The following is a 26,301-nucleotide window of genomic DNA, read 5'->3' on the forward strand; positions in this document are numbered from 1 at the left end:
TATCGAACTTGGTTTTATTCATTTCTTCCGTCCTAATCATGCTAAACCGAAGTCGTGGCGAAACTAAGTTGTGTGCGTTACCTGGGAATCTTTACACAATAGTAAAATTACGCCTAAATAATTTACATCGTAATTTTTACAACACTATATACAGACTTTGTACAAATACTATTTACAAAATACATTAAATGCAATCATTTAACGGTTAGTTTGTTTTTATCACTCCCGCAGCTGAGTGACCCCCTTTCGGCCGGCGATAACCCCCCCAGATAATCCAAATTAATTTGCTTTTGTCATAAATAATAATAAAATCTGTTTGCGTCCGAGTGACTCAGGTTTAAATTTAGCCGACGCCGAGCAACGTGCGCTGCCGCGCGACGTGTCGATCCGACAGCGGGAAGTGTCAAGATCAGGGGTCGGCAGTGATAAAACAAGCGACGAACAAAAATGCTACATGAATCGCTAATTTGGCACAGAGAATCTCGTTTGATAGTGGTGGTGGTGGCGGCGGTGGTCGATCACAATTTCGCCCTTTTAGGACATGTGCGGGCTGGGGGACCGGATCGCACCTTGCGGCGACGTCATGTGCGGGGGCGGCTGCGGAATGAGGCCGAGAGGGCCCATGGGGGGCCGCGCACCCAGCAGCGACGCCAGCGGGTGGGCCCCATGGGGGAAGTAGCCCTGCAGGGCCGGATGGGGGTAGAGTGGATGGTGGTGGCGGGTCAGCGACGCCATTTTCAGCTTCTCCAGCTCGGCCTCCTGAAGCCTCTTCGCTTTGGCGCGCCGGTTCTGGAACCAGATCTTCACCTGCAACGAAAAGGAAATTTTCAAAAAAAAAAGGTACTTCTGGTTTTTTTTTTTGGTTGGTTCTAGTTTTGCGTGTTCAGAAGGAGTTAAAAACTATCAACAAGAGAAAAGAAGAAAACTCTTTTAGAGAAAAGATCTTTGCAACCCTTTTCACGACGCCAAGAAATCAACCCCTTCTGCATCGATGTTAGAACGTAGAACCCTCCTTGGTGCAAGTACCTGGGTCTCCGTGAGCCTCAAGCTGCTCGAGAACTCCGCCCGCTCCGCTATGCTGAGGTACTGCTTATCCCGGAACTTCTTCTCGAGTGCCAGGAGTTGCTGCGTGGTGAAGGGCGTCCTGGGCTTCCTGTTGGGCTTGTGCTTCCTCAGATTGCACTTCAACTTGGGCGGTTCCCCGTTGGAATCGACTGGAACAAGCACACAAATTATCTTGTTGGTCGCCGTTTTCGTCAATTAGTGGGGCCCATCCAGCCCGGCATACAAATGCGCTTCACGCACGGCTCATGTGCGACTAATTGCCCCCATATTGCAATATCCTGTCTGTGCCAGCCGAAAAAACGCTCATTATATCAACTGTCGCACAGTGAGCCATTCACGACGAGAAAACGCGATCGCGCTGGTCTTATGCCAAGTCTCACGGCGGCGGCCATCTTGCCCTCCACATCGGAAGTTGATTAATCCCTCGCTTTAATTACAATCTTAATAACATACAATTAGTTCGGCAAGCTCTAATTATATCAACACAAACCGTCAAGTTTGACGTTAAATTGATGCAGCTCTTGTTGTTGGTAATTTGGCTTTTAAGAATCGAGAGGCGAGGGAGCTGCGCCGGGGGCGCACCGAGGACCAAGGGACCTCCACTACCCGACAATTACCGCCTCCGCTAATTGATATTTACACGGCCGATCGAATTTAATCACAACTTAATTAATAAATAACGACCTGATGTGTAACTCGATATGCATAAATTACAGCCAATATACATAATAATAACGAGGTGACGTTAATTTATTACGGACAATTTTCGAAGTAATCACGGTTTTTGTCGCAGGCGCCGTTATTTGCATCTCAACATCTTTTTGCAGAGGTTATTATCGATTAAAAATACATTGACGCTAACTTAATAACTTGCTACGACATTCACGATTTTTTACGACTCTATTTACACAGTTTCTTGTCTCTCCTCGTTACTTTATTATTTGTTTATTCTGCTTCAGCAATGGGGGTACCTTTATTTTCACTTTCCGCCTGTCCATAGGGGCGCTAAAAGCAATCAAATGAAGTCATGATCTTCTGATTGTTTTTATAAAAAATAACCCCGGAAAAAATATACAGGGTGTCTTAAAATTATCGTATTCCGAGTTCAGGGCTTAGTAGGGGACATCCTGTTAACCAAGTCAAAATGTTTTAAAAAAAATTGCTGTCACTTTATATTTTTTATTTGAAGAAAACATGATGAAAAGTTTGATCCTTCAAACCCATATATCTTTGTAAAACCCCCCCCTATATTTTTTATTTTATTTTTTCGAGAGTCCTGAGATTTTTCCCTACAAGACCCCCGACTTGGAATACGTTAATTTTGCGACACCCTGTAGAATTAATTAATTAAAAAAAAACAGTAATAAACAATGAAAAATATGGTTTACTGTTTATCATTAAAAAATTAAATAATCAAAATTAAAATCCTCATGGTTACAAAAAAATAGACTAGTTAATCGCGCAAAATGACTCGTTTGGTCAAAATTGGGGGGCAAAAAATCTTGGAAAATTTTGCGAATTTTGCAAAATGTTATAGAGAAAAGTTACATAAATTGGCGAGTTTTTCCACTGGTTAAAATTAATACGCATACTTTAGATACACCCTGTATATTCAAAAAATGGATAACAGAAATAAATTGTGACATTTTGATTTTTGCATGGGGACTAAGGTGCTTTTTCACCCCTCGTGTAATTATTGCCCTCGCTGTCTCTTGTAATATACTATTAAATTGTTCTAGTTATGATAACTTGGAAAAAATGATTTCTAGTAGGTACCTAGGTATTAAATAGCCAATAAAAAAATATATCATTATTTTTTTACGTTTTTCTAATACTTTTCACGTTCACTCTTAATGAATTTGCCAACTTTTCCAGCCACTGCTTGAGTATGCCTTATAATTAGTTCACAAAATTCACACCAGATGCCTCACTGTTAAATGGAATCGCCAATAGAATGTATGTACAACCAACTCTCGCTGTTGTCACATTTCTAAAAATTTCTCAACACTCACTAGTTTCAATTTTTGTCTCAACATTTCCTATTCCGGTGCATCTGTTCTTCATGGTAATTCGTAATTATCGCAGTCCCCATGGTCGCCAGCGCCCATTCTTTCCCACCAAAAACCGTCCCGGATTCAGGTGTCTAAAGGTCGCACCGGAAGCATGATTATTCATAAAAAGACGCTCGCGACTTTTTGCAGTCGCTCCGGGCCGCGAGTCATGTGCCCCGGCCCTTTTAATTTTTAATTGGGTTCGCTTTTAACGACTCCGTCTCTGTATTTTATGTATGCCGAGTCTCATATTTTTTCCAGTCTTGTAGTACGTTAGCCTTGGCCGTGTTGTCACCGGTGATAATTTTGAGGAATGCTCAAGGCCCCAGATATCATCAGCTCTAACTTTAATTCCCCAAATCCAAATTAACAATTCGTTATAATGGAGATTCGAGATAATGGAGGCGATTTGGTCCCCGGAGAACCGGAATCGGCGCACTCTTGACCCGGACTTCGGCAGCCGCCTGAATAAATTACGTTGATTTATGTGGTTTCGCCGCGATTGACACATCAACTTGTCTTTCACCGGCTGACTAATTGCGATATTAAACGTCGAATGCGATTAGTAATTTTATTACTAATAAAAATAAACAACTAAATTGGCCGGGTACCGTTTCTAAATCGACGAAAAAAAAACGGCAGCCGCGATCGAGTCTCGCCGAAACCGGCACGCCGTTAATTATAATTAACGAGCAATTAAAAACTAATTAGCTGCAGAAATACAATATAGGCGGTTTCGACACCGCCGCACGCATAATCTCCATCCCAATTAACAATTGCACTCGTCTCGCTTGGATTACCCCACCGGAAAATCGATTTTTCCGCACCGATTTTCCGCACACGTGCTCCCAATAACTCGAACGCTCGATTAATAACACTCATTTGCCGGTTTGCACCTGGCCCATTTTCGTAATTGCCGGATTGCTGTCCGCGCACCGAGATTTCGCACCAGGACGCGGTTGAAAGCTCGCCGAGAGATGGCGCCAGAGGCTGCGTCCCGCGGACGCGGAGAGTAATCGAATAATTAGCAGCAGTTAAATGGAAATTTGTTGGTGTTTTGGGTTCGAACATGTGAAATTACAATTATTCAAATTCGAGCAAGCGGAAGTCGCGAAACATAACCTTTCGAGCATTAAGCGTATATTTTATGCATTCTCATGCAAATTAGCGCCGGACAGACAGGCTTATGCCATTTATTCGGACAAAGAAGTGGACAGTATAGTTTGTTCGTTTTGGAGGAGTTATGGAACGTCAGTTTTTCCTGTAATATTGTATTGCCCGCTTTATAAAGGAGAATAGGTAGAGAGGTGCTGTACGTTCAAATCGAAAAGTACATGGGCGGTCCTGTGATTTACGTGATGACCAATTGGCTGGACACCACGTGATGTGTACTTTTCATTTGCAGCGTAGAATGACGTCTAAATTGAATCAGTTGGACAAATAAAAAGAAAATAGAAACAGTACCAAAAGGAATTTGTTTTAAAATTCAACAGCTTGGCGAAATAATGACTGCAGCGGGGCTAGAACATGACAGTTGAACTTGATTAACTAATAAAACATCAAAGACATTTTTAATAGACTTGATGACATTTAAATTACTTTTTCTGATGCTAAAATTTTTGAAGAAATGAATGTTGGAAGCTGAAGAAACCAGTTTCAACTACCTACATCGAAGAATATAGAACATTCTGAAAAATCTGTCCAATGAAAAGGTGCATTCATTTTAATAATGTCGTAGGCGTAGAGAACATTCAAATCGAGAAGTACATGGGAGGCCCTCTGATTTATGTGGTAACTACTTAGGCTGTAGACCACGTGGTGTGTACTTTTCGGCTTGAGCGTAGTCTAGGCCTACGACATTGACATCTTTTCATTGGATGGACATGGTGAGCGATTACCTTAAAAAAATTAGTTTCCTCACAAAATTTAATTCATTTAATAAAATAAGCAAAAATATTTTTTTTAAGATTTCTTTTGAAGTTCGTCTTTTTTTTACTTTTAACAAGTTAATAATAAATAATTAATAGGAATTATATCTAATTTTTTTTGTGTCTCATTTTATATTTATTTTCATTGTTCTCAAAACTGTTTAACATCTTTGTCTTTTATATTTCTCTAGTAATTGATAAAATGAAATTTATTTATACCCAAAACTTGAGAATTTTCAACGCCACGTAACGGAAGTACATTGAATAACAGCAACACACTAGAATTAATAGTAGGGACACTTCAGAAATGTCAAAATATGCTAAAAATGACAAATCGAATTAAATGCACTCAGTGTACATGTTGAACACAGTCAACAATATTAAAATCAGATAAAATACTTTTTACAATGGTATTTAAGCAGTATAGCAATGGTCCCAAGTTTACTGCCTTGAGGGACACCGATACAATTTCTCCTCCACTACTCGACATCTGATGCACGGATGCGAAAACAACAAATTTTGAAATACCTTGTTTGCCTCCGTATCACCGCAATTTGAGTCCCATTGAGTTGACGTGGCGAACCAGCGGTACAAAAACATTCGGAACGTGATGAAGTGTTGTTTGGTGTACCGAAAGGTCTAAACTCGTCAGAATTTGTTGGTTTTGGTTTTGTTGGGAGCAGCTCCACCTGATCCCGGTTAATTGCCCCGACGGAAACGGAAACGGCATTTTTCCTAGTTTCGGTAATTGGAAAAGATGTCAGCAGTGTTGAACGATGATGGCATTCTGGTACAGCGCGCGGCCAATTTGAAATGTTAATGAGCGAAACAATTTAGCGAGACCGCGTCTTTATTAGATGAAATTAAAGTAGAATTTATTAATTAGGAGGGGCGAGGGGTCGGAGGGGGCCGCCGAAAAAAAAATAAATAATATCCGAATCTGCAATTTTAATTAAGGACATAATTTAGCGTTCGTTACAACTAATTAAAAATATACAATGGGGATATATAAGGATCATTTGTAAGGAAAAGAGCGTTCAGACGTTAATTTAAATAAAGTGACGCATACAAATTTGTATTAATTATTGTTATGTTGATTCTTGGCCGTAGTTAATTAATTGCGATACATTATTCATACCGGTGGCCGTTTAAGAAGGAGACGGCGTTGAAAGCTCATAAGCTGAGGATCGGAGCAACAAGATATCAGATCTTGCCGAGAAATGGCCCGAATTAGAGTGAAATATTCTCGGAGATAAGATCGAGACCCATACCCAATAATAATTCGAAAATAGTCCAAAATTCCTCCGGACAAAAAACCCAAACGCCGAGCTATTCGGAGAGAAGGCGGCTCATTATTCATCCGATGAAGGGTCCTTTAGCTGAAACAAATGCCGCCCGGTGTCGCCGTCGCATGCTAGATAGTTATACGTCCGTATTTCAGGACGAATGTTCACCTGTTATATTTAGAAATCGCGGTCGGCCACGCATGCGACCGCCGCCGCCGCCACCGAATAAACAAACATTTCCGGCGATTTGCCGTTTATTTATCGGCGGGGCAGCGGCGGCGGCGGCGGGGCGTTTTTACGGGTGACAAGAACAGACACAAATATCTCGACGGCAGAGGCGCATATCTGTGTCGGAAGTTAAAGAGCCAACTAAACGATCGTTACCAAATATTTATTGCCCCCGGCGTTACTCGGATTAATAACCATCTATCACGGGCCAGACGGCACGTACGGCCCTGCTATTTAACATTCCGAGGCCGAAAAATACACACACACGACAAGGGAACGGTGCCGGTGCATAAATTAAGACACCCACCCCCGATATTTTTAACGGGATTGTTGGGTATTTTTAACGCAAAAGGGGACAACGGAGGTCTTGCTTTGTTGCCGGCGCCCCGTCGGAGAACGTCACGGTCAAGGGAATTAATTAGGATTTTTGAAAAACGAGTCAAGAGAAAAAAGCGTCGAAGAAGAAGAATGTGTAAGAAATTTTTGTTGGGGAAGAAAATTGGTGAAATGCAGTGAATGAGAATACCAGTAGAGGAGAGAAGAAGAAGTCAAAAATATAAAACAAGGGAAGAATAAAAATATTTTAAAAAGTTATAGGTCTAGGGAATGATGTAAGAAAAATGAAATATTTTTAGTGGAGCCAAAAGAAGAAATGAAATAATGAAGCCCAAAAACGGTAAAGCAATTGGGAGGATAAAATCAAAAACAAAAAGAAACCATGAAATCGTAAATATGAAAAATAAAACAAGAAAACAAAAAAATCAAGAAACTTTGCCGAGATGAAAATATAGGGTGATTCAAAATGATTGTGGATAAATATGGCAACTATGTACGAAAATGTATGTGGCAACTCTGTAGGTAGAATAGAGTTCTTTGACAGTTCATAGAAGCGCAATTTTGAAAATTGTCAAGTCAATAGGTAATGGTATAAAAAAAAATCAAATGCACGCTATTGAAATGCCATACAAATGTTAACTCTATCCTACCCACACAGCTACCACATAAATTCTCGTACATAGTTGCCATATTTATCCACAATCATTTTGAATCACACAATATATTATAAAACAAAAATGTTTATGTAATTATGTTATTAATATATTAAGTAGAATTAAAATAAGAAAGATGAAAAGGGAAAAATAAATTAATTAAAGACAAAGTAAAAAATAAACAGAAAATAGTAGTGGGTAGTAAATTCATCTTTGGTAGAAGAAAGACAATGTGTGTAGAAAGAAATCTTTCTCTGGTAAAGGCAAAAGTTGGTAAGAAAAAAGAAAGGGTAAGAAAAATTAAGAACAATTTTGAGATCCTTTTTTTTTTCTAAATAGCAGATAAACTAATGTGTAATAAGAAACACAAAATATAAAAATGCCCTGTTAAACTACATGAAACAAAAATTAAGTAGGAAGAAAGGGTATTTTTCTAATTTTTTTTTAATAATAAACTTGGAAAATAGAAGAACAAGACCCAAACAACACAAAGTAATTTCTTGACAGGAAAAGAATTAACCGACAAACCCAAAAAACATAAAGGAAAAACAAAAGAAAATAAACCATTAACATAAAAGTTAAGTAGAAAGAAAAAAAAACTTGAAGAATAATCGAACAAAAAGAAGAAGACTTGAACAGAGGTAAATAGAACTATGTAATTGATAAGTTAAAAAATAAATATAAAAAAAACAGGAAATAAATTAATGTTTAATGACGAAGACTTAATAATGAACCACAAAGAAACAAGACGCTTGGAAAATGAGAAAGAACGAAAACCAAAAGAAAATAGAATAACTAATTGTAAGAAAACAACTTTCAATAATTTTGTTTCAGTAAATTTGCTTTGAGAAAAATTACACTTGTCATAACTCTGAAATGTGGGAAAGTGTATTTCGGGCAACTAATATTTTTTCTACAGCTGTATTTCACTATTTTATTACGTAACACATCTGTTTATGGCAAGAGTGAAAAAAAGCACATTAAAAATTCCGTAGCGTGTCATTATTTCTCTCTCGCGTTATGCAAATACGCGCATCGAAGTAGCTGAATCATGAGTGCATTAAAAAGTAATTTTAGATTTATGTTTCGATGTTGATGGTTTCTTAACAGATTGTTTCTGCAGACAGTCGTAGAAAAAATATTGTGTGGGATTCATGCAATAAAAATTTTCGCTCATGGGATTGCCGCACTCGCCTACAACTGTGGCCTATCATACATATTTATTTATTTACCTATGTTCTATTTTATTTATGTACGTAATTGTACAATTATTTACACAAATCAAAATGAAAAGAAAAAATAAGAAAGAGAAATGTAGACCGTCTCAGAAAAATCGTTATTTAAATATTCTTCGAAAGAGTAAAAACATTTCTTTATGAAATATATTTTTACATTCTTTAGAAAAATTCTTTTAGGAAGAAGCGTCAAGGAATCTAGCACCTGTTGAAGGCCTTAATACAAAAATAATTAACTGCACGTCATAATTGCGTTGTCCTGACGTTATATTGATGAAATGATGCTACCACCATTCTTTTTTACCACACTTGCTTTACGGAACATGGAGGTAAAAAAGAATCACGATCATAAAAAAATGGGAAAATTTGCTAAACAAAATTGTAGCGAGAACCAAAAAATTCTTAGAAAGGTGTTTTGCACAGGGACATCTTGACAACCAATAGGAGATGGTACTAAAAATTGTTTGACTAGTTTAAAGGACACTCCACATTTTGTCTTTTGCAGAGACCTAGATTCTGTTTTCTTCATTGCATTGCAGAGAAGAGAACCTGTAGAATCTCATCCCGAAAAAGCAAAGTTTGGAGATTGTTCTGAACAAAACAAAAAATTTTAAAAATTGAAAAATTCTATTAAAAAATTAACTCATGTTTTTGGAAAATATTTTTGTAATCAGGTGTCTACCAAAATATTTTTTGAATAATGTTAGCCAATAATATAGATCATAGAGTTTCCAAATTCCGTTGTCTGTCTGTCAGCTGTCCGGCTGTTGGTCCATCTCTGGAACTTTTTCGGTCACTATAACTACTTGTGCAAAAATGCACAGATTTGAATTTTTCTTTTTGCAAAACGTTCATTACAGCGAGAAGGCTAGCTCTATTGATTTTGTATCGTATCGTATTGGATTTTCTGACAAATTCCCAAAAAAAATTTTTTTTGAACATGGGAGAAGTCCTCCATTTCGGTTTTTAATATTACGACAGTTTCCTAATACATATTATTGTTTACTATGAACATCTAAAACAACTTTCCCGAGCATAACTCTTCCAACACCTGCACCGGACAGCTCGAAAATCCAGGACCGCATTCGCGGTCACGTCGATTACGCCGCCTCATTAACATAATTTTAACATAATTATCCAACGCCAAAAACGATTATCTGTCGAAAAGTGCCTCCACCATCGCGAGCAATAAAGCAAATGTTGGTATTAACGATAATTACAATTTATCAGCGAAATTTGGACGAATAGGGGCTACCGGTGATAAAAATTAGGCCGGGCCATGGTCCCGCTGCAACTAATTATGCAAATCCGCCGAATAAGCGATACATATTCAAAAATGTGGCGTTATTAAGCCTCGAACATGACAACTACGTGAGCATTAAAACAGATAATTTTTTACAACTGCCTAATCTATTGTAATTTGGCGAATGTCGATATCTTTCGCGGGGTAATGGTGGCGGTTAAAGGGGTGAGATAAGATAATTTTATTTTTTATTTCACGAACAAATATGTAAAAAAAACTATTTGGGTAAAAATTTGCCAAATTTAAATTTTAAAAAGTGAACGTCATAAAACTCTTTAGATGCTTAGTTGCGACTTAAGGTATACAAATTACCAAATTTGAATAAATAGGAACCACTTAACATTAATAGTTAACACTAATCGGTGATAACATTTTACGATTGAGTGATAAGGCGACGTTCTGGCTCGTAAAGTTTTATCAGTTGATTGTTTTAATTCCTGTGTAGCTGCTCTATTTCATTTTTCAAAAACAAATCAAGCCTTGATAATTATTATGTCCCAAATTTATACAAAAAAAAAAAATCTTGCTGGGATTCGAACTTGAAACTATTTTTTCGGCTGTATCGTAGTTCAAAAATTCTTTACTATTGATGATTACAAACAATTAATAACAATGTGTAACAGAATTCAATTTGTACGCCGTGTTTAAACAATAAAATCTTGTTTATTGATAATTCAATGGATATTATTAATTTAATTGCACTGTGCATCTAGTTGGTGGCCGGCGCCTGACGTCACGAAACAATCCCAACTGACATCCGAAAGAAATCTTTCAGTTCGCGTCCGCGTCCGTCTCCAATTAAATTCGATTTTCGCCGTAAATTCGCCTCGTTTTTCGACAAAAATGTGCAAATCAGTGCGCGGATCGACAGTGAATCGATGTGTGATAGTTTTCAGCGATGATTTTGGAATTTGTGGAGCCGAGCCCCGACACGTAAGTGCGTAAGGAAATTGGCTTAAAAGTGTGCCCGACTGTGCGAAAATGTTTTTAACCAGGTTTTCTCTTTAGCAGTAGGTCCAGGAAAGGAGAGTGGATGCTGAGAGAGGAGAAATGAGGTCGGGAAGGTTAGTGCAATTTTTCCTTATTTGGTAATGGATCGGTCTGAATTGGGGGAGGGTAGCGTACGCGGTGACTTGATTTTGAGTGTTGCGATTGTGACGTAGTCGCTGTGGGTTAAATACGAAGGTGTGCGCATGTTTGTTTAATTATCTAGAAAATAATTACAGTGCGCTAGATATTTGTAAATTTATTAAAAGTGAGACAGTTGCCAAGCCGGAATTAATTTTGCAACATTTTAATAATGCAGAAAAAATGATTGATTTACGAGTTGACAATTCCAGGACTTTCTTTTTACGTTAATTTGGCGAATAAGGCGGCTTAAATATGTTACCTGGAATTACAAACAGTCGAAAAATGCACCGCTAAGTGAATTTTACTTGTTATAAATATTTATTGCTTTCAGCAATTTGCCCAATCAATAAATATCTCTTTTTTTTCAAATGTAGAAATAAAATGTAAAATTGGATTTGTTAAGCGCTGAAATGTCATTTCTGACAACTACATCATTAATTTTGTGACGTTTTTGATTAACCATAAATAATTCCAAACTTAATTATTGTAAATTTATAATTTGATATATTTCTTCATTCGTTAAATTTAATCCGTAAAAAATATGTAATTTGATATTAACAAGAACATAAAATACAAACTGACCTTGAAACTTAGGAATTGACTTATTGACGACTTATTGAATTATGTCAATTTGTATAAACAACGTGACATACGTTTAGCAACTTTAAATGACAGAATAACATTTTTCTGTAGAAAATATTTTCAAAATTGTTTAAAGTAAATACAATATGTCAGTTTAAATTACATAATAAGGTTGTATAATAGTAGTTTATTTAACGAGTTTGTAAACGAATGTTTTAAACTGGCCCACTCATGCCAAAAAAGGCCCAATTTACACATGAACGAGTTGAATAGAACGTTATTTTGTTCGACGAGCTCCTTAAAGGCTCCAAATCGCTTAAAATCTTTAAAATTAGCTTGACGTTTCGTTTTGACAAGTTGTGACATTTGTCAAAATCCGTTCACACGGGAGAAAATTCTCAAATTCTGACAGTGTCGAACAAAAAATTCATTTAGGTATTTAAAGTATGAAAAATGTTTCCTCGACCACATTCTGCAAAAAAACGAAAAGAACTATAAAGTTGATTGTTTTGGTTTGTGAAAACTTGCTACATAATTAAAAACTTTCTCAGGTTTGTATAATACATTTTTCAAAGCTGAGCAATTTGGACTCTAATAAGTCCAAAAAACAAAATGAAAAAATTACAAGGAAATTACATATTTCAGCAAATAAATTCAGTTGTGACAAAAAATACATTTGGTAAGGAAATCTGCAAGTCTTATTATACTGTGAGTAACAAGAAAAGGTTACTTTGCTGTACCTACTTCCGGAATTTAGGGCGATTTTTTCATATATTTTATAACTCATGCCAAAGTAAAAAATCTCACAAAAAATTTGATGCTGGGATTTATATTTAAGGGTTGAGATTACTCTGTGAAAAAGGGATTTTTTTTCGTTTTTCGCTTATATTTCACGAAAACTAAAAGAAGCTGCGAAAATGTTACGCTTGGAAAAATTTTGGTTTTTTACGTCCTACCAGGGAATGAAAAAAGAAAAATACCTAATTTTTTTCCGAAAAACATTTCTTTTTGCTAACTAGTATCTTGTTTCTTTTCATAGAAATATATTTTTTTTTACATGAAGTACAAGATAAATAAGGCGCTGAAAGTACCAAAAAAGAAGTTTTGTGAAACCTTTCTGCTGTCTCTTGCAAAGGGTATACAGGGTGATTCAAGTTTTACCCGATCAAAAACACCCACTACTAACCGATTTAAAATTCTCAAAAAATTCAGGAATGATTGTGTATCGCTGTAGAACATTCTGTAAAAATTTCAAATTTTTAAACGAAACAGGTAAATATTTCGTTTTAATTCAATAACCGCTGCATTAATTTACATATTTTCTCACTCAAAGTCTTCTCAAACATTTAGGAAAAATTTGGAGTCATTGAAATCGTGAAAACATCGCCGGTTTTTGAAATAATTGATAATAATAATTTAGCTACGATTTATTATTAAATTGGGCAGTCACTTCCATAAAAGAGATTAACATGGATTATTTATGGTATCTTTGATGGACTTAAGAATTACTAGAAAAGTTCTCAACAGATGTTTGTTGGCTGTTTACCAACAATGAGGTATTTATTTATGGCACTGTAGTTTGTAAATCTTGATCATTTTTCACTGTTAATATTAAAATTAGAATAATTCAAAAACTAATAATTTTCTTTTGATGCGAATTTCATAAATATGTTCTTTGAATTAATTGTGAATTATGAGCGTGTACAAAAAAAACTGTTTTTTGCTCAAAATAGATTTTTAAAATTTTATCACTGAACGAAGTGATACGGGAAAATTGATTGCACACATTTGAACCCTTATATCAAGGGATAACCCTAACGTTTCGTAATTTTTACATTTTTTTAATAGGGTTGGTTTATCGTGGTTTCAGGCGTAAAACCATTAAAACGTCTATCGTACAGTCCCGATCTGGAACCTCGTGATTTCTTCTCGTTTTCCAGATTAAAAAGTAAAAACTGTTGTTGATTTTAATAACCTTATTTCTGAAACAACTCCTTGTCAAAAGCAGTGGAGTTTCTATTGTAACAATTGGTTCCATCGAATCTACAAACGTATTGAACCGAAACTGATTAATTAATTAAAAATATTCCAAATCTACTGAAATAATGAAAATATTACCTACGTAGAGTGTTAAATTAAGTCTGTTATTTTTGTAACTTGTACCAAGAGGCAGATTTCTAAATGATCAAATTGTAGGAGTTAAAATTGGTAAAATGTCTGAAATTTGTTGACAGAACTTACAAATTGACTTCCTATGAGTGGACAGTCTGGAAAATTTGGGAATTTTGCAACCAGGTGCCTGACACATCGACGAATAGACAAGATTAATAGTGGCATTAATAATTTTTTTTCTGCTCTGCAGGTGTATTAACGTCGCATGATTTACGGACTAGTTCCATCTCGTAAATCGTAGATTTGCCCAAATCTATCTCTACGTGTGTAGTAATAATACACAACACATTCACCGCTCGCGGTAATTTATAAAATTACACTTGGGAGAAATAAAACTGACCGTTGTCGGTTTCGTAGAGGGAAAAAAGACCCGTTCCATTTTTCATAGCGCAAATGTGGCCATTTACGGTGCGGAGCGATCGAATTAAATGTCAAAAGGACAAATCGAAAGAGAGCTGGCGTCGTCGTGTTTGGAACAGCGAACAACGTTGGGGGTAGACCAAGCGATGACGTTTCGCAATAACGGCATAATCGAGCAATTAGAAAAAACGAAATCGTCATCAAGAGAGATAATCGTATCGGTCCCTAAGCCATAACGAAACAAATTAGGAATTTTTCCCGTGTCGATTGCATAACAGTAGTTTGAAGAAATCGTCTCTGGGACTCAATTATCTGTGAGGTAGCCGTCCAGGTGCTTGTTTTCGGAATTAAACGATAATTTATTCGCACCAAATTGGTATAATTGGTGTCTCCGAGGTCGAAACGGCAACTGGAATGTCTAAAACCGGGAGCTCGTTCGCTTTAATTGAACTAATCTCCCGGACCATTCAGCATACATTAATTAACACATCGGAATTTGAATAAAATGCTCGTTATAGGATTGGAAAGTGGTGTTTTTAAATTTAAACTTAAATTGGTCGGTTTTTTTTATATAACAGAGAGAGACGCCGGGTCGTCCGTTTTACGACTCCCCATTGATAAAACTTGTGAAATGTATTTTGTCCGTGGAGTTTTTATTGCGTCCCCATATTAATTATCGGCTCCGTTAATTCCATACTAATTTAACTATTTGTTAATAAGGCGTGCGTATCTGTATTTTTTTTTGTTTGTTCTCTCTCCGGTGTCGATTTTTCGGTGGCAACTACTACTTGGTTACGTAAAAATCCGCCGGTCGACTTTTTACGGCGAAAATTTGTTTATGCACCATTAATTTTTAATTAATCAGATGCAAACTGGCGAATTAACGACCGCTTTGGGACGCTCCGTGTTCGAAAATGGCTCCAATTCGATACAAATTAAACGTTACGAAGGAAGGAATAAATCTCGAAACCGGCACCGATCAGATAAACCCAGCTACCGAAATAGCACAATTACTGGACATTTATCAAGGCGGCCGTGTTTCGTTAGAAATTCCCGGAATAATCAGTCTTGCTCGGTTTTCGAAAAGATATCGATCTCGAAATTAATTTGGCCGAAAACGTCCAACAAAAATTGGATCGAGTTTATTGGAACAGTGTCAAAAAATATTATTATTATTTTTATTTTATTCGTCTTTTTGACAGAGTCAAATTATTTTCTATAAATTCAGATAATGTCCTGAAACGTAATTTCCGTTCCAAGAGGACGAAAATATTTTTTTTTTGTTTTACTTCAATACAAAAAACAAAGTGTCTCTAAAAGGTATATAAAGAGTCCTGTGGAATTCGAATATATTTTTGCCGCTCTGTAGCATATTGTGGTACCTATGTAAGTCCATTAATTAATTAGGTTTTTAATAGACTGTTGTAATTGATGAACAGTAATCAGAATATATAAAATATAAAACTGACGTCGAATTCGCAACTGATGCTAAGATTTCATAATTTGACATTTGACTGTTGACATCTGATTTGACGGCTTTAACGGTTCGACATATCTAGTTCAACACTATAAAATTATAGAGCCGCACAATTCCACAGGATTCTTGATATACCTACGTTCTTTTATAGACACTTTGTACAAAGTAGGGTGTAAAAGTAAAAACGTCAGAGTGACACTTCTCGACAATTTTATTTTTATTTTTAAGATCACAATTCATTTATTCATGTGAATCGTGCAATATTTCTTCAATCCCCAGCGTTGTTCTTAATACCTACGGAATATGATTTTAACGTTTTAGACATGTTTGAAAAATAAAATAAAAAATTACATCTTCCATAACGAGACGTGTGCTTTTTCTTTGATGCTCTAATTTTGAGAAAGTTTCATTTAAATTTCAAGGAATTTTGATCTAAAAAATAAAAACATATTAGCAGAAAAAATTTATTGTATACCTCGTCCCTCAAGTGATTCATCCGCCCTTGTCAAACAAATAACTATTTTTTCTTCAACCGTCTTAAAAGAAGTTACTTTTAGTAATACCGTTTTCTCTTACTAAAATTAATGTTTTTGTAACTGTACAAAAAGTTACGTGTTACCTACTAAGGCAACACTTTTACCTCCTAAGATTAAAAGTACATATGTATTTTTAATTTTAGGCTCAAAAATTTTGAGTTGCAACTAATAGTTTAACACTTCGTGGATTTAAAGAAAATAACTAAATATGTAAACAAAACAAAAGCCAACACTGTCTCTTTGGTTACACGAATATTTAAATAAAACGTTCGCTTTAAATTTACATACTTGGTTGGAGAAAAAATAGTATGTGCCAAAGTGACTTTTTTTGACCTGTAATTATTGCAGCAGCTCCGCTACGCTAGGTTTGCAAAAAAATTGCCTGTCAAAAAAGTACCATTTTTAATCCTAATAACACAATCTACTATTTTACGATTCTCAACCGTTTCTATGGAAACTAAAAAAAAAAAATTGAAAATGTGTATTAAAATTGTGCAAGAAAGTACATAATTGGGTATGCATATCAATTTTCCAATGCACTTATTTAGTACTCATCATTATTATTTTATTTACAGTTTCAAGTACATATTATTTTTCACATACATACATACATATTTTCTTTTGTCTTTCTGTCTAACTTTTCTCAGAAAAAATTGCTTTTAAGTCTAACAAATTAACAAATCTTGGAGGGAGACTTATTTTAATTTTTTAATTCTCCTAAATTAATTTTAACCTTATCAGTAATAGAACAAATCAAATCAAGAGAGCTAAGTAAGATCTTACTGGTTTTCTTATTTTTACAAAAAAAAATGGAATTTTACAATTCACGTGGTACTAATTTCTTTTTTGAACTGAAGTACCTACATACAATATGTTGAAAACCTGGTTAATTTAATTTCACCTAATTGTCTTAATTAATTAAAATTTATTTTCATCTTATACCTACCATTTTAAGTCCTACATACCTACATATTTTAATTTTTGGATCTTAGCTTCTGTTTTAATTTAATTTTGTATTCATTAATTGAAAAATGAGTTAATTTCTTTTGTTTAGCGCAGTTTTCTCCAAATTTATTACAAATCCATTTCTTTTATTTAAAATTTTATCACTTGCGAATTACCACGCAATACAGTACTGAATCTAAATGTGGCGCAAATTATTGTGAAAACAACATGTAGGTACCTCAACAAAAATTAATGCTCGGTCGTGTAAAACGCAAAACATATTGATTGGAAATTTTGTTGACAGTTATCTGTATCACATTTACATAATTACTTGTTTGTTTGTATGTATTTTGTTGTTGATGTTTGTATTTTTAACTTTTAATTTGTGCAAACCAACCGCAAATGCGCAAATTGTCTCTGGGTCAATTTTTAAACATTAGGAAACGGAAACTTCTGGTGTGGAAAATTGCAACACGGTAAATTTCCTGTCGTTTCGTATTTTTATAATTGCGTTATTTCTAAATGGGTGCGGGTTGACAGGAAAGCCTGACCGGCGTTTTTTGTATTCGTCGGTTAATTAAGAGAATTTTAATTGTCAATAATTAATTGGAGTCCGCGTTACGGCGAACAACCCCAACGTCGAGAAGTGGACACCTGGTGGTTAACGTTTTCATCGAAACGAAGCTCGGCCGGACGTCTGTCTGTCTGTTGAAAAGTGGACGCAGATATGCGAGGGCCGGTCGGAGGAATAATAATAAAATTTGATTCTTCGGAACCGCGTACGCGGAGGAGAAAAGGACGAAACAAGAATAAATTGGATGCCGGTCGGTATCGTCGCCAGCGGCCCCCTCATCAAAATTCAACAATTACCGAATAATAAAGTTTATCTGCAGGAAATCCATCAAAATCCAAAAACAATGGAACAACGACATGCAAGCCTGACGGATCTGAATTCGATTCGCGATTTGAGCGAGGCCGGGCTTTGACAGAAGTCTCTTTTGTTCGACTGATCCACGACAAGCCATCTAGATTTATGTTAACAAGGCCTCCAACGCACGCTCTTCGGTCCCCCTCCCGGTGCCACCGATTCACCTGTAATTGGAGGCGAATAAATCGATCCGGGGTCCGGATCCGTCGGTCCCCGACAAAAAGAAATTTAATAAAGTTATTAACGAGATAATAACAGAGAGAGCGCCGAAACCCATCGCCCAAATGAAATCCAATTAAAATAAATTTACCACCTGAAAATTATGCGCGCAGCCCACCTCGCGGGCACCATAAAATACGTCCTTAATATTACAAATGGCAGGGGATTAATTAGAGGACGGGGCCGGTGCCGTCTCCTTCTGGACAACGGCGAACGACGGAGACGGCGACAGGACCGGCTCTCGTCTAATTACCAGGTGGCGGCGGTTCGTGACGAAAAATTGTAAAAGGGAGGCACACGCGCCCGGGGCGGATCGCCGCCTCCAACACCGTTCGACCCGTCCCCGAACCGATCGTCCGTCGCTCGTTCATTTCGTGTCGTTCGAAAGAATCCCCCGAAAACGGACAGGATGCACCGTCCGGAGCTGGTTTTCGGACGGTGTGTGGCCCCCTTTACCGTTATGTTGTGTTTGATTTAGTTGGCGAGTGGCTACCTACATTATCGATACGGTTATTACCTGCTGTTCTGCCCGGAAATCATTCAATTTACGCCGCTGAGACGCCACATTATGTACGTAATTTTGATTTATGAATTATGGTTCCAAGTATGAATATACGAGCGCGATTTTGTAATTGAAATTCGAGTCACGTGAGCTTAATTGCCGGTTGGGTCGCGTTGTTTGTGTTTATTTTTTTTTACGACGCTGCCGCCGCCGCTCCGAACTAATTAATTCGACGATTTTTCGAGGCCGCATCATCGAACGACGATCGAAAATAGTCGATCGATTCGATTATCGTTTCCGATTAATTACCGCCGCCGCGGTTTCTGATCAATCGTACGCTTTTCCATTTGTGTTTCGCGTAAGGCGAATTATTTCGATCAGCCTTGTGGCCAGGGCAGTGATTTATTTTTCAGGATTTTGCGTGAGGCGAGTGCGTGACCCTCGCTCATAATTAGAATTAGAGATTGACAAAAAGAAAAGAAAAAAAATTAATCGAGCATGTACGGTCGGATCACGACAGTGGCGCGCGCGCGCTCCCGGAAAATCGAGCAGCCACATGCGACGTTTCCATGGCAATTGGAACTGTCGTTAATTGGTCTCGACGACTTTACTAATTAATTATCGTCAGGTATAAATTTTCACATTTTTCCCCACTTGGTTTCTATTTAATTAACTTTACAGGTGTCTCGACATGATTGAAATATGGCGACGCAATTATAACGTGTCAGATAAACAGCTCGAGCGTTTTGTTGCGGTGACATTTTGCAAATTTTGACAATTCAAATTTTGGCCTTATCATTGGTTTATTTGAATTTTTAATCGTTTTCCACGCTGTGCATTTGTACCGGTCACGTGACTCGACTCTCTTAATTTTTAATCATTACATTAATATTCATTCTTGTTATTTTCACTCTGCCATTAACACCGACAAGACTGGCTGTTTGTTTTATAATTAATTGCTTGGCACTTAGTGACAGATTAACGATTTTTTTCCCATTGTTACTACTCCGTAAGGTCACAAGCTGTTCGATATGAATGTTAATTAATTGTAAAACATCTAAAGTATAGATATTGATTGTGTGTATCTTGTCGCAAACACTGACAATTGCAAAATAACAATAAAAAACCACAACAAGCGCCATTAATTCAATCGTGTAATTTTAATCGCACTTTCTCATTTTCAATCGTACTGGTGCTTATCATTCTTTGAGGATAATAACGTAGTAGGCAGTGGTAATAAACAGGAATTTGACATCTGACCCGGCGATTGTCAAATAATCTCGATCATTAGGAGTTATGGCTTTATTTATTGCACCACCAACACAGTCGAGTCGTACAAATGTGGGATATTATATATCAGTAAACAAATTAATAATATCTGGAAAGTCGTTAGAACTGTTCTGATAAAATGGAATTACTCTGGATGATGACAGTTTGAAGAATATGTAATACACGTGAAATTATGTCGGAATGGTACAAGTTGGCGTCGGAATTTCGAAGCGTCGATAGCGACTCCATCACGGTCCGACGATAGAGTGACAGCTGTCAAAAAACTTGCAGAGTTGTCACGGTCGCGTTAAAAAAAACGAACGACACTGTTCACTGACACAATCTTGGCGTCGCAAGATGTTTTTAAAAATGTTTCACTGTGTAAAAATATGTGGGGAAACGTAAAAACGGGGATGCATGCGAGTATGCGAATTGAGTATGTTTTAGAAGTTTTATGCGATTTTTTTTCGAATGGTAACAGAAATTCATTCTCCTGCTTGATTACAAGTAGTTTTTTGGTGTGGGCCATAACATCCGTTCGATACACAGTGACATATAGATTTTTCTTAAATTTATGTCAGGGTGAAACAACTTGTTGGCGGTGACAATATTCTTTAAATAAAAAAATATTATAAAGAAACATAACAATAAATATTCAAATAAAAATTAAATGTTCAAAAACAAGTCGTGACGGAATAATTCCTAACGAAGGTAAAATTTTGATCGTTGAGCGACGGATAGAGGCGATGCGTACGGTGAAGGTTAGTGAGCGCCTACCTTAATCGTGTTTTTTTTTTCAAGTACCTATATGTGTATTTAGATAAAATGAATATAAATAATAATGAATATAAATAATTGCAGTCGTGTATGGTGCATTTTGTAATTTTTTATATTTACCTGTCAGTATTTTTTATTGATGTATGAATATCTACCAATGGCTAACAATGCACTTGCAATAAATTGATAAAATAAATATTTTGAAATGTATTTTATTGAATACTATTTATCTAACTAGAGCATTAAAACTATTTTAATTGTCATTCTTTTGTCATAATAATAAAAATAATAATAATAATTTATTTGTTGGCAGTTGAGTAAAAATGGTTCTCTTTGTTTTTATAATTCGATATTTAATTATACTTAGTTTTAAGGCGTAAAACGACATTTCGAAGGCCTAATGAAAACAAACATAGGTATCTGTACCAACTAGTATTCCTCGTTAGAAAAGGCTATATGGCCTCCATAAACACTCTGAATCCGATAGGATTTGTGAGCTCTATACCTATATCTTATTCGACGAGGAATAGTATACCTTCCGAAGTATGTACAGGGTGATTCATATATGTAGTATCATACAAACTTTAGCCGGTGGTAAATTCGAACCCTTAGACACTTTTACAAAAATGTCTAGGTTCTAAGGTTAAAATTGTTGAAGATAAAGCATGTTGAATAGTGTAGGTACCTACTATAACTTTTAAGAATTGCAGATAAATGACATTTTTTTTACGTTGAAACCAACTGTCAGGCATTGTTGTCAAAATGAAACTAAAGCGAACTTTATAGGTAATACCAATATTTTCTCTAAAACAACAATTGTTTCTTCTATTATGACATTCATGACATTTGTTATACATTGGACGTAAAGTGGAATAATTTAGCGAAGAATGGCCGTTACTAATAGTGAAAAAACCAATATGGTAATTTTTGCCAATTTTTGATGTATGACTCAAAATTTTATTGTCAAGAGCCTTTTGAGACCGGAATCTGCCGCTGGTTAAAATATTTATGAAACTATATGAATCACCCTGTATACCTATTATAATTAAGTACATATGTATCTACATGTTGGAAATAAGATTTGTTTATTTATATTTTTATTAATAAATCTTTACAAGCAGATAATGTGGATCCTACTTTCCACAAAATCAACTGTAAACGAAATTTGATCGCAAGAAATAAATGTTTTGAAGAGCAATTTACGACACACTTGAATTATGATTGGACTGCCGAAGTATCACATGATCAAATAAAAATACCATCGAAATGAAAAACAAAAGTCAATGTCTTTTCTAGCTTCCTTTCCTCACTTTCCTAACTCTTGAAATGTCACTACTGTCATTTAGTATTTTATCAAGCACTAAACAGTAACATTCTGTGTTTAATGCTTTTCGCAAGATAGTTTTTACTTGGAATTATAAAAATGTATCTTTAAATCTTACTTTGTGATAGACAAGTGACTTTGATTGCATTTTTTGATCATGTGATATAATAATCTAAAATATGGAAGTAACCATAAATATTAAAAATTTTTGAAAGTGAAAATTTCATGAAAATCTGGGCGTCAACCTGTCCGCAAAAATGAAAATAACTGTGCACCGTTATGATTTTATAGATTTTTTTCGGCGTTAACGACATAATTTATGTCGCGGCTGGGTTTTATGGCCTGGTGGAAGAATTATTCGAATTTTTTTTACGACAAAATATAAAAAACACAACCAAATTATTTTTAATTGTCGGTATAATAAATAGTGGTGAATTGTTGTCGACCGTGATAATTTCCTTTTGACATGAGAGAGTTGGTGCCGCCGCCACCGCCGCCGTCGCTTTCATTCGGGTGCCGTTGTTTCTGTTAATCTCCACGGTGCTAGGTCTGGCGGCGTGTTGTACATGGACGGGGTCGATGAGCTTTCAATTAACCGGAGGGCTCCGTGTAATCTCCGGATTTTATGCATCGTTCTTCCGACGGAGCAATTCCAGGCTCAGCGTTCTCGGCCGTAATCGCCGGCGGCGGCGTAAATTACTTAGTCATAAGAGGTGATAAGATCGTTAAACAAATGAAAATTTCAAATGGCTCGGCCATTTTATCGTCGGTAAGTGCGCGTACGGTGTGAACGCGCCATAAAACATGGTCGCAACAGATCGACGGACAGATAAATGGGCATTATGTGCAATTAGTTAGTTGACTATTAAATTATTTGCATTTTATCCGGGCTGAATCCTTATTTATTAGATAATCGAGATGGCGGAATTCCAAACAAGCGACTACTCGAGCCAATTTATTACGATCGAGGTGGCTATGGGAGGCTAATTTACGGCGGGATTATCGGTTTTTTTCGGTGCGTGTGCATCGGACCTTTTGATCGGTTCTCAGCTCTAACAGTCGATAATTTATTCGGATTTCTTCATCCATTAACGCCCCATAAAAAACGGACTTGTCGACAACCGTAATTCAGTTTTTAATCACACCCGCCATTAATCCCTACATTATTGCTACAAAATAAATAACGCGTTACGTGCATGTAAAGGCGTAGCCGAGCACACGCTCCATTGCCTCGATCGACTAGGTAGGTGTGCCTCATTATCAAGAATCGGCGATAAATCGCGACCTACCTGCGTTCAAATTGGGGACTCCGAAGGGCGCCGGTCCCTGGAACATGGGCCCCGGTCCGGCGAAGGGGTTGACGAGGCCCTGGTGGGACCAGTTGGGGTGTGCCGCCTGGTAGACCGCCGCCGCGAGCGCCGAGAAAGGCGTCGGTCTGATGGGGCCCTGGCTCAGCACGGCCTCTTTGGAGAAGTCCCTTTCGCGCTGCTGGTGCGCCAAAAAGTCGCCGTCTTTGGACGGACTGTCGTCGGACTTGTTGTCCGAATTGAGGTCCTCGACGTCGACGATCGAGTCCTCCTGGTTGGAGTCGTACTCGTCGTCGGAGGAGTGCTGCTGGGGGCCGGGACTGGACGCCGCCGCCGCCGAGTTGGGCCTAGTGTCGGCGAGCAGCGACGCAACACTGAAACTGATATGTCCATTCTTGCTGGTCAACTGTTGCGGTACATTGTTCGCCTTGTCGCCGCTTATGTTTTGCATTGTTTCACCGTTCTTAGTGTCCAAACCGTCTAGATTTTGGATAGTCATACTTTGAGCACTTTCCGACTGTTTCTTGAGCATGAATGGCCGATCTTGCGTACACTAGCAAACACCCAAACACGCCATAATCGCGCGATCGACACTATTATTACAATCAAACCGACTGTTACATCTAGATGCCCAAGCTGAACTGACCAAACAAGCTGTCATTAACGAGAACGGAGTTGTGTGGGGGGCGGTAACCGTGGAGGGCGTGTCCCGCTGCGCCACGCCCTCAATTAGAGCACCTCGCTCCATCCGGACCAATGGCAACACGGCCAATTTAAACGAGCTACAGTGGAACTGCTCCCGAGTGGAATGGGGAGCGATGGGGAACGGTGGAGGCGTCGACGGTACCGCTGGTCCGCTGTGCTCACCTTTATTTCCTTTTCCACACTTTTGTTATTACTATAACTGCAGCTTTAAGAGCTTGCACTTGTTTATGGTCGTTTTAAAGCGGCCTTTCAAATTGTTATAACTTAATTACGAAGTCGAAAGATGGTCTTAGTTATTTCGTATTATTGGCAGTGTTAATTTTTTACGAGCTCTGCTTATTTGCGAGACGAAATTGTTTTGTGCGACGGTTCTTTTTTTTCCCTCTTCTTGTTCCTTTCTCCCGTTCTCTCTTCGCCTCGACAGGACTAGTTTTAAATTGGACTAATTGTCTACAGGAACTCGTCGTTTTGCAACGATCGATTCGTTAAGTTTTAATAACGCTATTAAATATAATTGTCGAATTCCTTAATCTCTATTGACGAGCATCTCGAAGATCTTAACGAGTCCCGTGAGATGCGCCGATTATTTGATTATTAGCAGTCATTACCAATAGGAATCGACAGAGACGGAGGGCGAAGGACGAGGGTGAGAGGGAGAAGGAGATTGTTTCCATGGTAATCGGTGCAATTTATCCGTCGGGAGTACTTCCTTTGTTACGTTATTTTATGGCTAACACAAAACAATAATCTTCCATTGCAGCAAAGTTGACCTCGGTATTTAACACTCCTCATTAGACCTTATAAAATTTAATCGCAATCACGAAAGTTCACTGTTTAATTTTCTATTATCTTCAGAATTTCGCATTGGTCGCAACGAATGTCCAAGTGATTTGTGTTTTTTTCCTAATTACAAACATTCTCCTTATCATCACTAGCATTTTGACCCCTTTTTGCGTAAATGCCGCTGATGCAGTTTTTGTTTATTTTCGCGAATCCCGTTTCGATTTTTTCTTGTCGCAACCACTGACCTGTTTGATCTTTTAAGACCGACCGCACCGTTATTAAAGTACAATTTGAGTAAAATTTTAATCCGCTAACGTCAAAGAAACCACAAATATAAATCAAACGGAGATTTAAATCCTCTTATTGCCATCTCAAGATTACGGACCTAGTATCAGGTTTATTTATTATTAATGGTACGCTTGCGGTAATTATTAATTTATTAAAAAATTGTAATTTGACACTGTCAGGCCGTTGAGAAAATGAAACTTTTTTTTAAATGAACGTTCCATACTGGCTACAAATTTTAAACCAACCAACCGAAGTCTCCAGTGAGGTACGTCAGCTAACAGGTGTTCAATTGAAAAGTTCATCGAATTTATTTTATTTTTTAAGAGACAACAACATCGTAAATTAAGTTGGTTAGACAAAGATAGCCACAAAGATCAAAGCCAATTCGATGATCTTTTCAATTGAACACATGTTATAATAAAAAATTTAAATTATCTACATATTCGCCCACTACATCTAGGTACGTGCCTAATTTTAAATACATAATTCTGTTAATTCGTATAAATACCTATTTGTAACTTTCACCTGCTATTTACTGAAGACATAACCTCTAGATGACCCCAACAACACCCATTAGTACCTATCCTGGATTCTTCTAATTTATTTGGTAAAATATTTGTTTAAAGTAAGTTTAAAATTAGTTTTATTAATTAATCGGCATAAAGAAATTACAGACAAATGGTCTCAATAAAATTTAATTGTAGTAATACCCGGAAACATTGTTAAAAATAATTAATAACTGTAAAGTAAATTACGTGTCTAATTATGAAAATTAACACAATGAAATTATCTTTAACAAGTAAAGTAGGTGTAACCCTCGACGTGGAGTGAAAAGAATAGAATAATTTTGGTCATCCACTCGGTGTATTTTAATTAAGCAAATCTGTTGAATTAAAATATGGTAAATGAAA

The 26,301-nt window shown here is 36.9% G+C and overlaps 1 protein-coding gene and 1 long non-coding RNA gene across 3 annotated transcripts in view; one reads left to right on the forward strand and one right to left on the reverse strand.

Moving 5' to 3' along the window:
- Positions 1-24,271, reverse strand: Dr (muscle segmentation homeobox protein Drop). The gene is made up of 3 exons (XM_069041964.1): positions 23,597-24,271; positions 1,027-1,214; positions 1-807 (listed from the first exon to the last, which is right to left on the reverse strand). The coding sequence occupies exons 1-3, from the start codon at positions 24,144-24,146 to the stop codon at positions 535-537; spliced, it is 1,011 nt and encodes a 336-aa protein (XP_068898065.1). The 5' UTR covers positions 24,147-24,271; the 3' UTR covers positions 1-534.
- Positions 10,687-26,301, forward strand: part of LOC138126244 (uncharacterized) — a 19,865-nt gene continuing 4,250 nt past the window's right edge. The window contains exons 1-2 of one of the 2 annotated variants that reach the window (XR_011157711.1): positions 10,687-11,018; positions 11,094-11,149. This is a non-coding gene — a long non-coding RNA (uncharacterized lncRNA). The remainder of the gene's footprint in view (positions 11,019-11,093; positions 11,150-26,301) is intronic. The other variant, XR_011157710.1, reaches the window with a different exon arrangement.

Source organism: Tenebrio molitor, chromosome 3 (genome assembly GCF_963966145.1).
Source record: "Tenebrio molitor chromosome 3, icTenMoli1.1, whole genome shotgun sequence".
In the NCBI taxonomy this organism is placed as follows: Eukaryota; Metazoa; Arthropoda; class Insecta; order Coleoptera; family Tenebrionidae; genus Tenebrio; species Tenebrio molitor.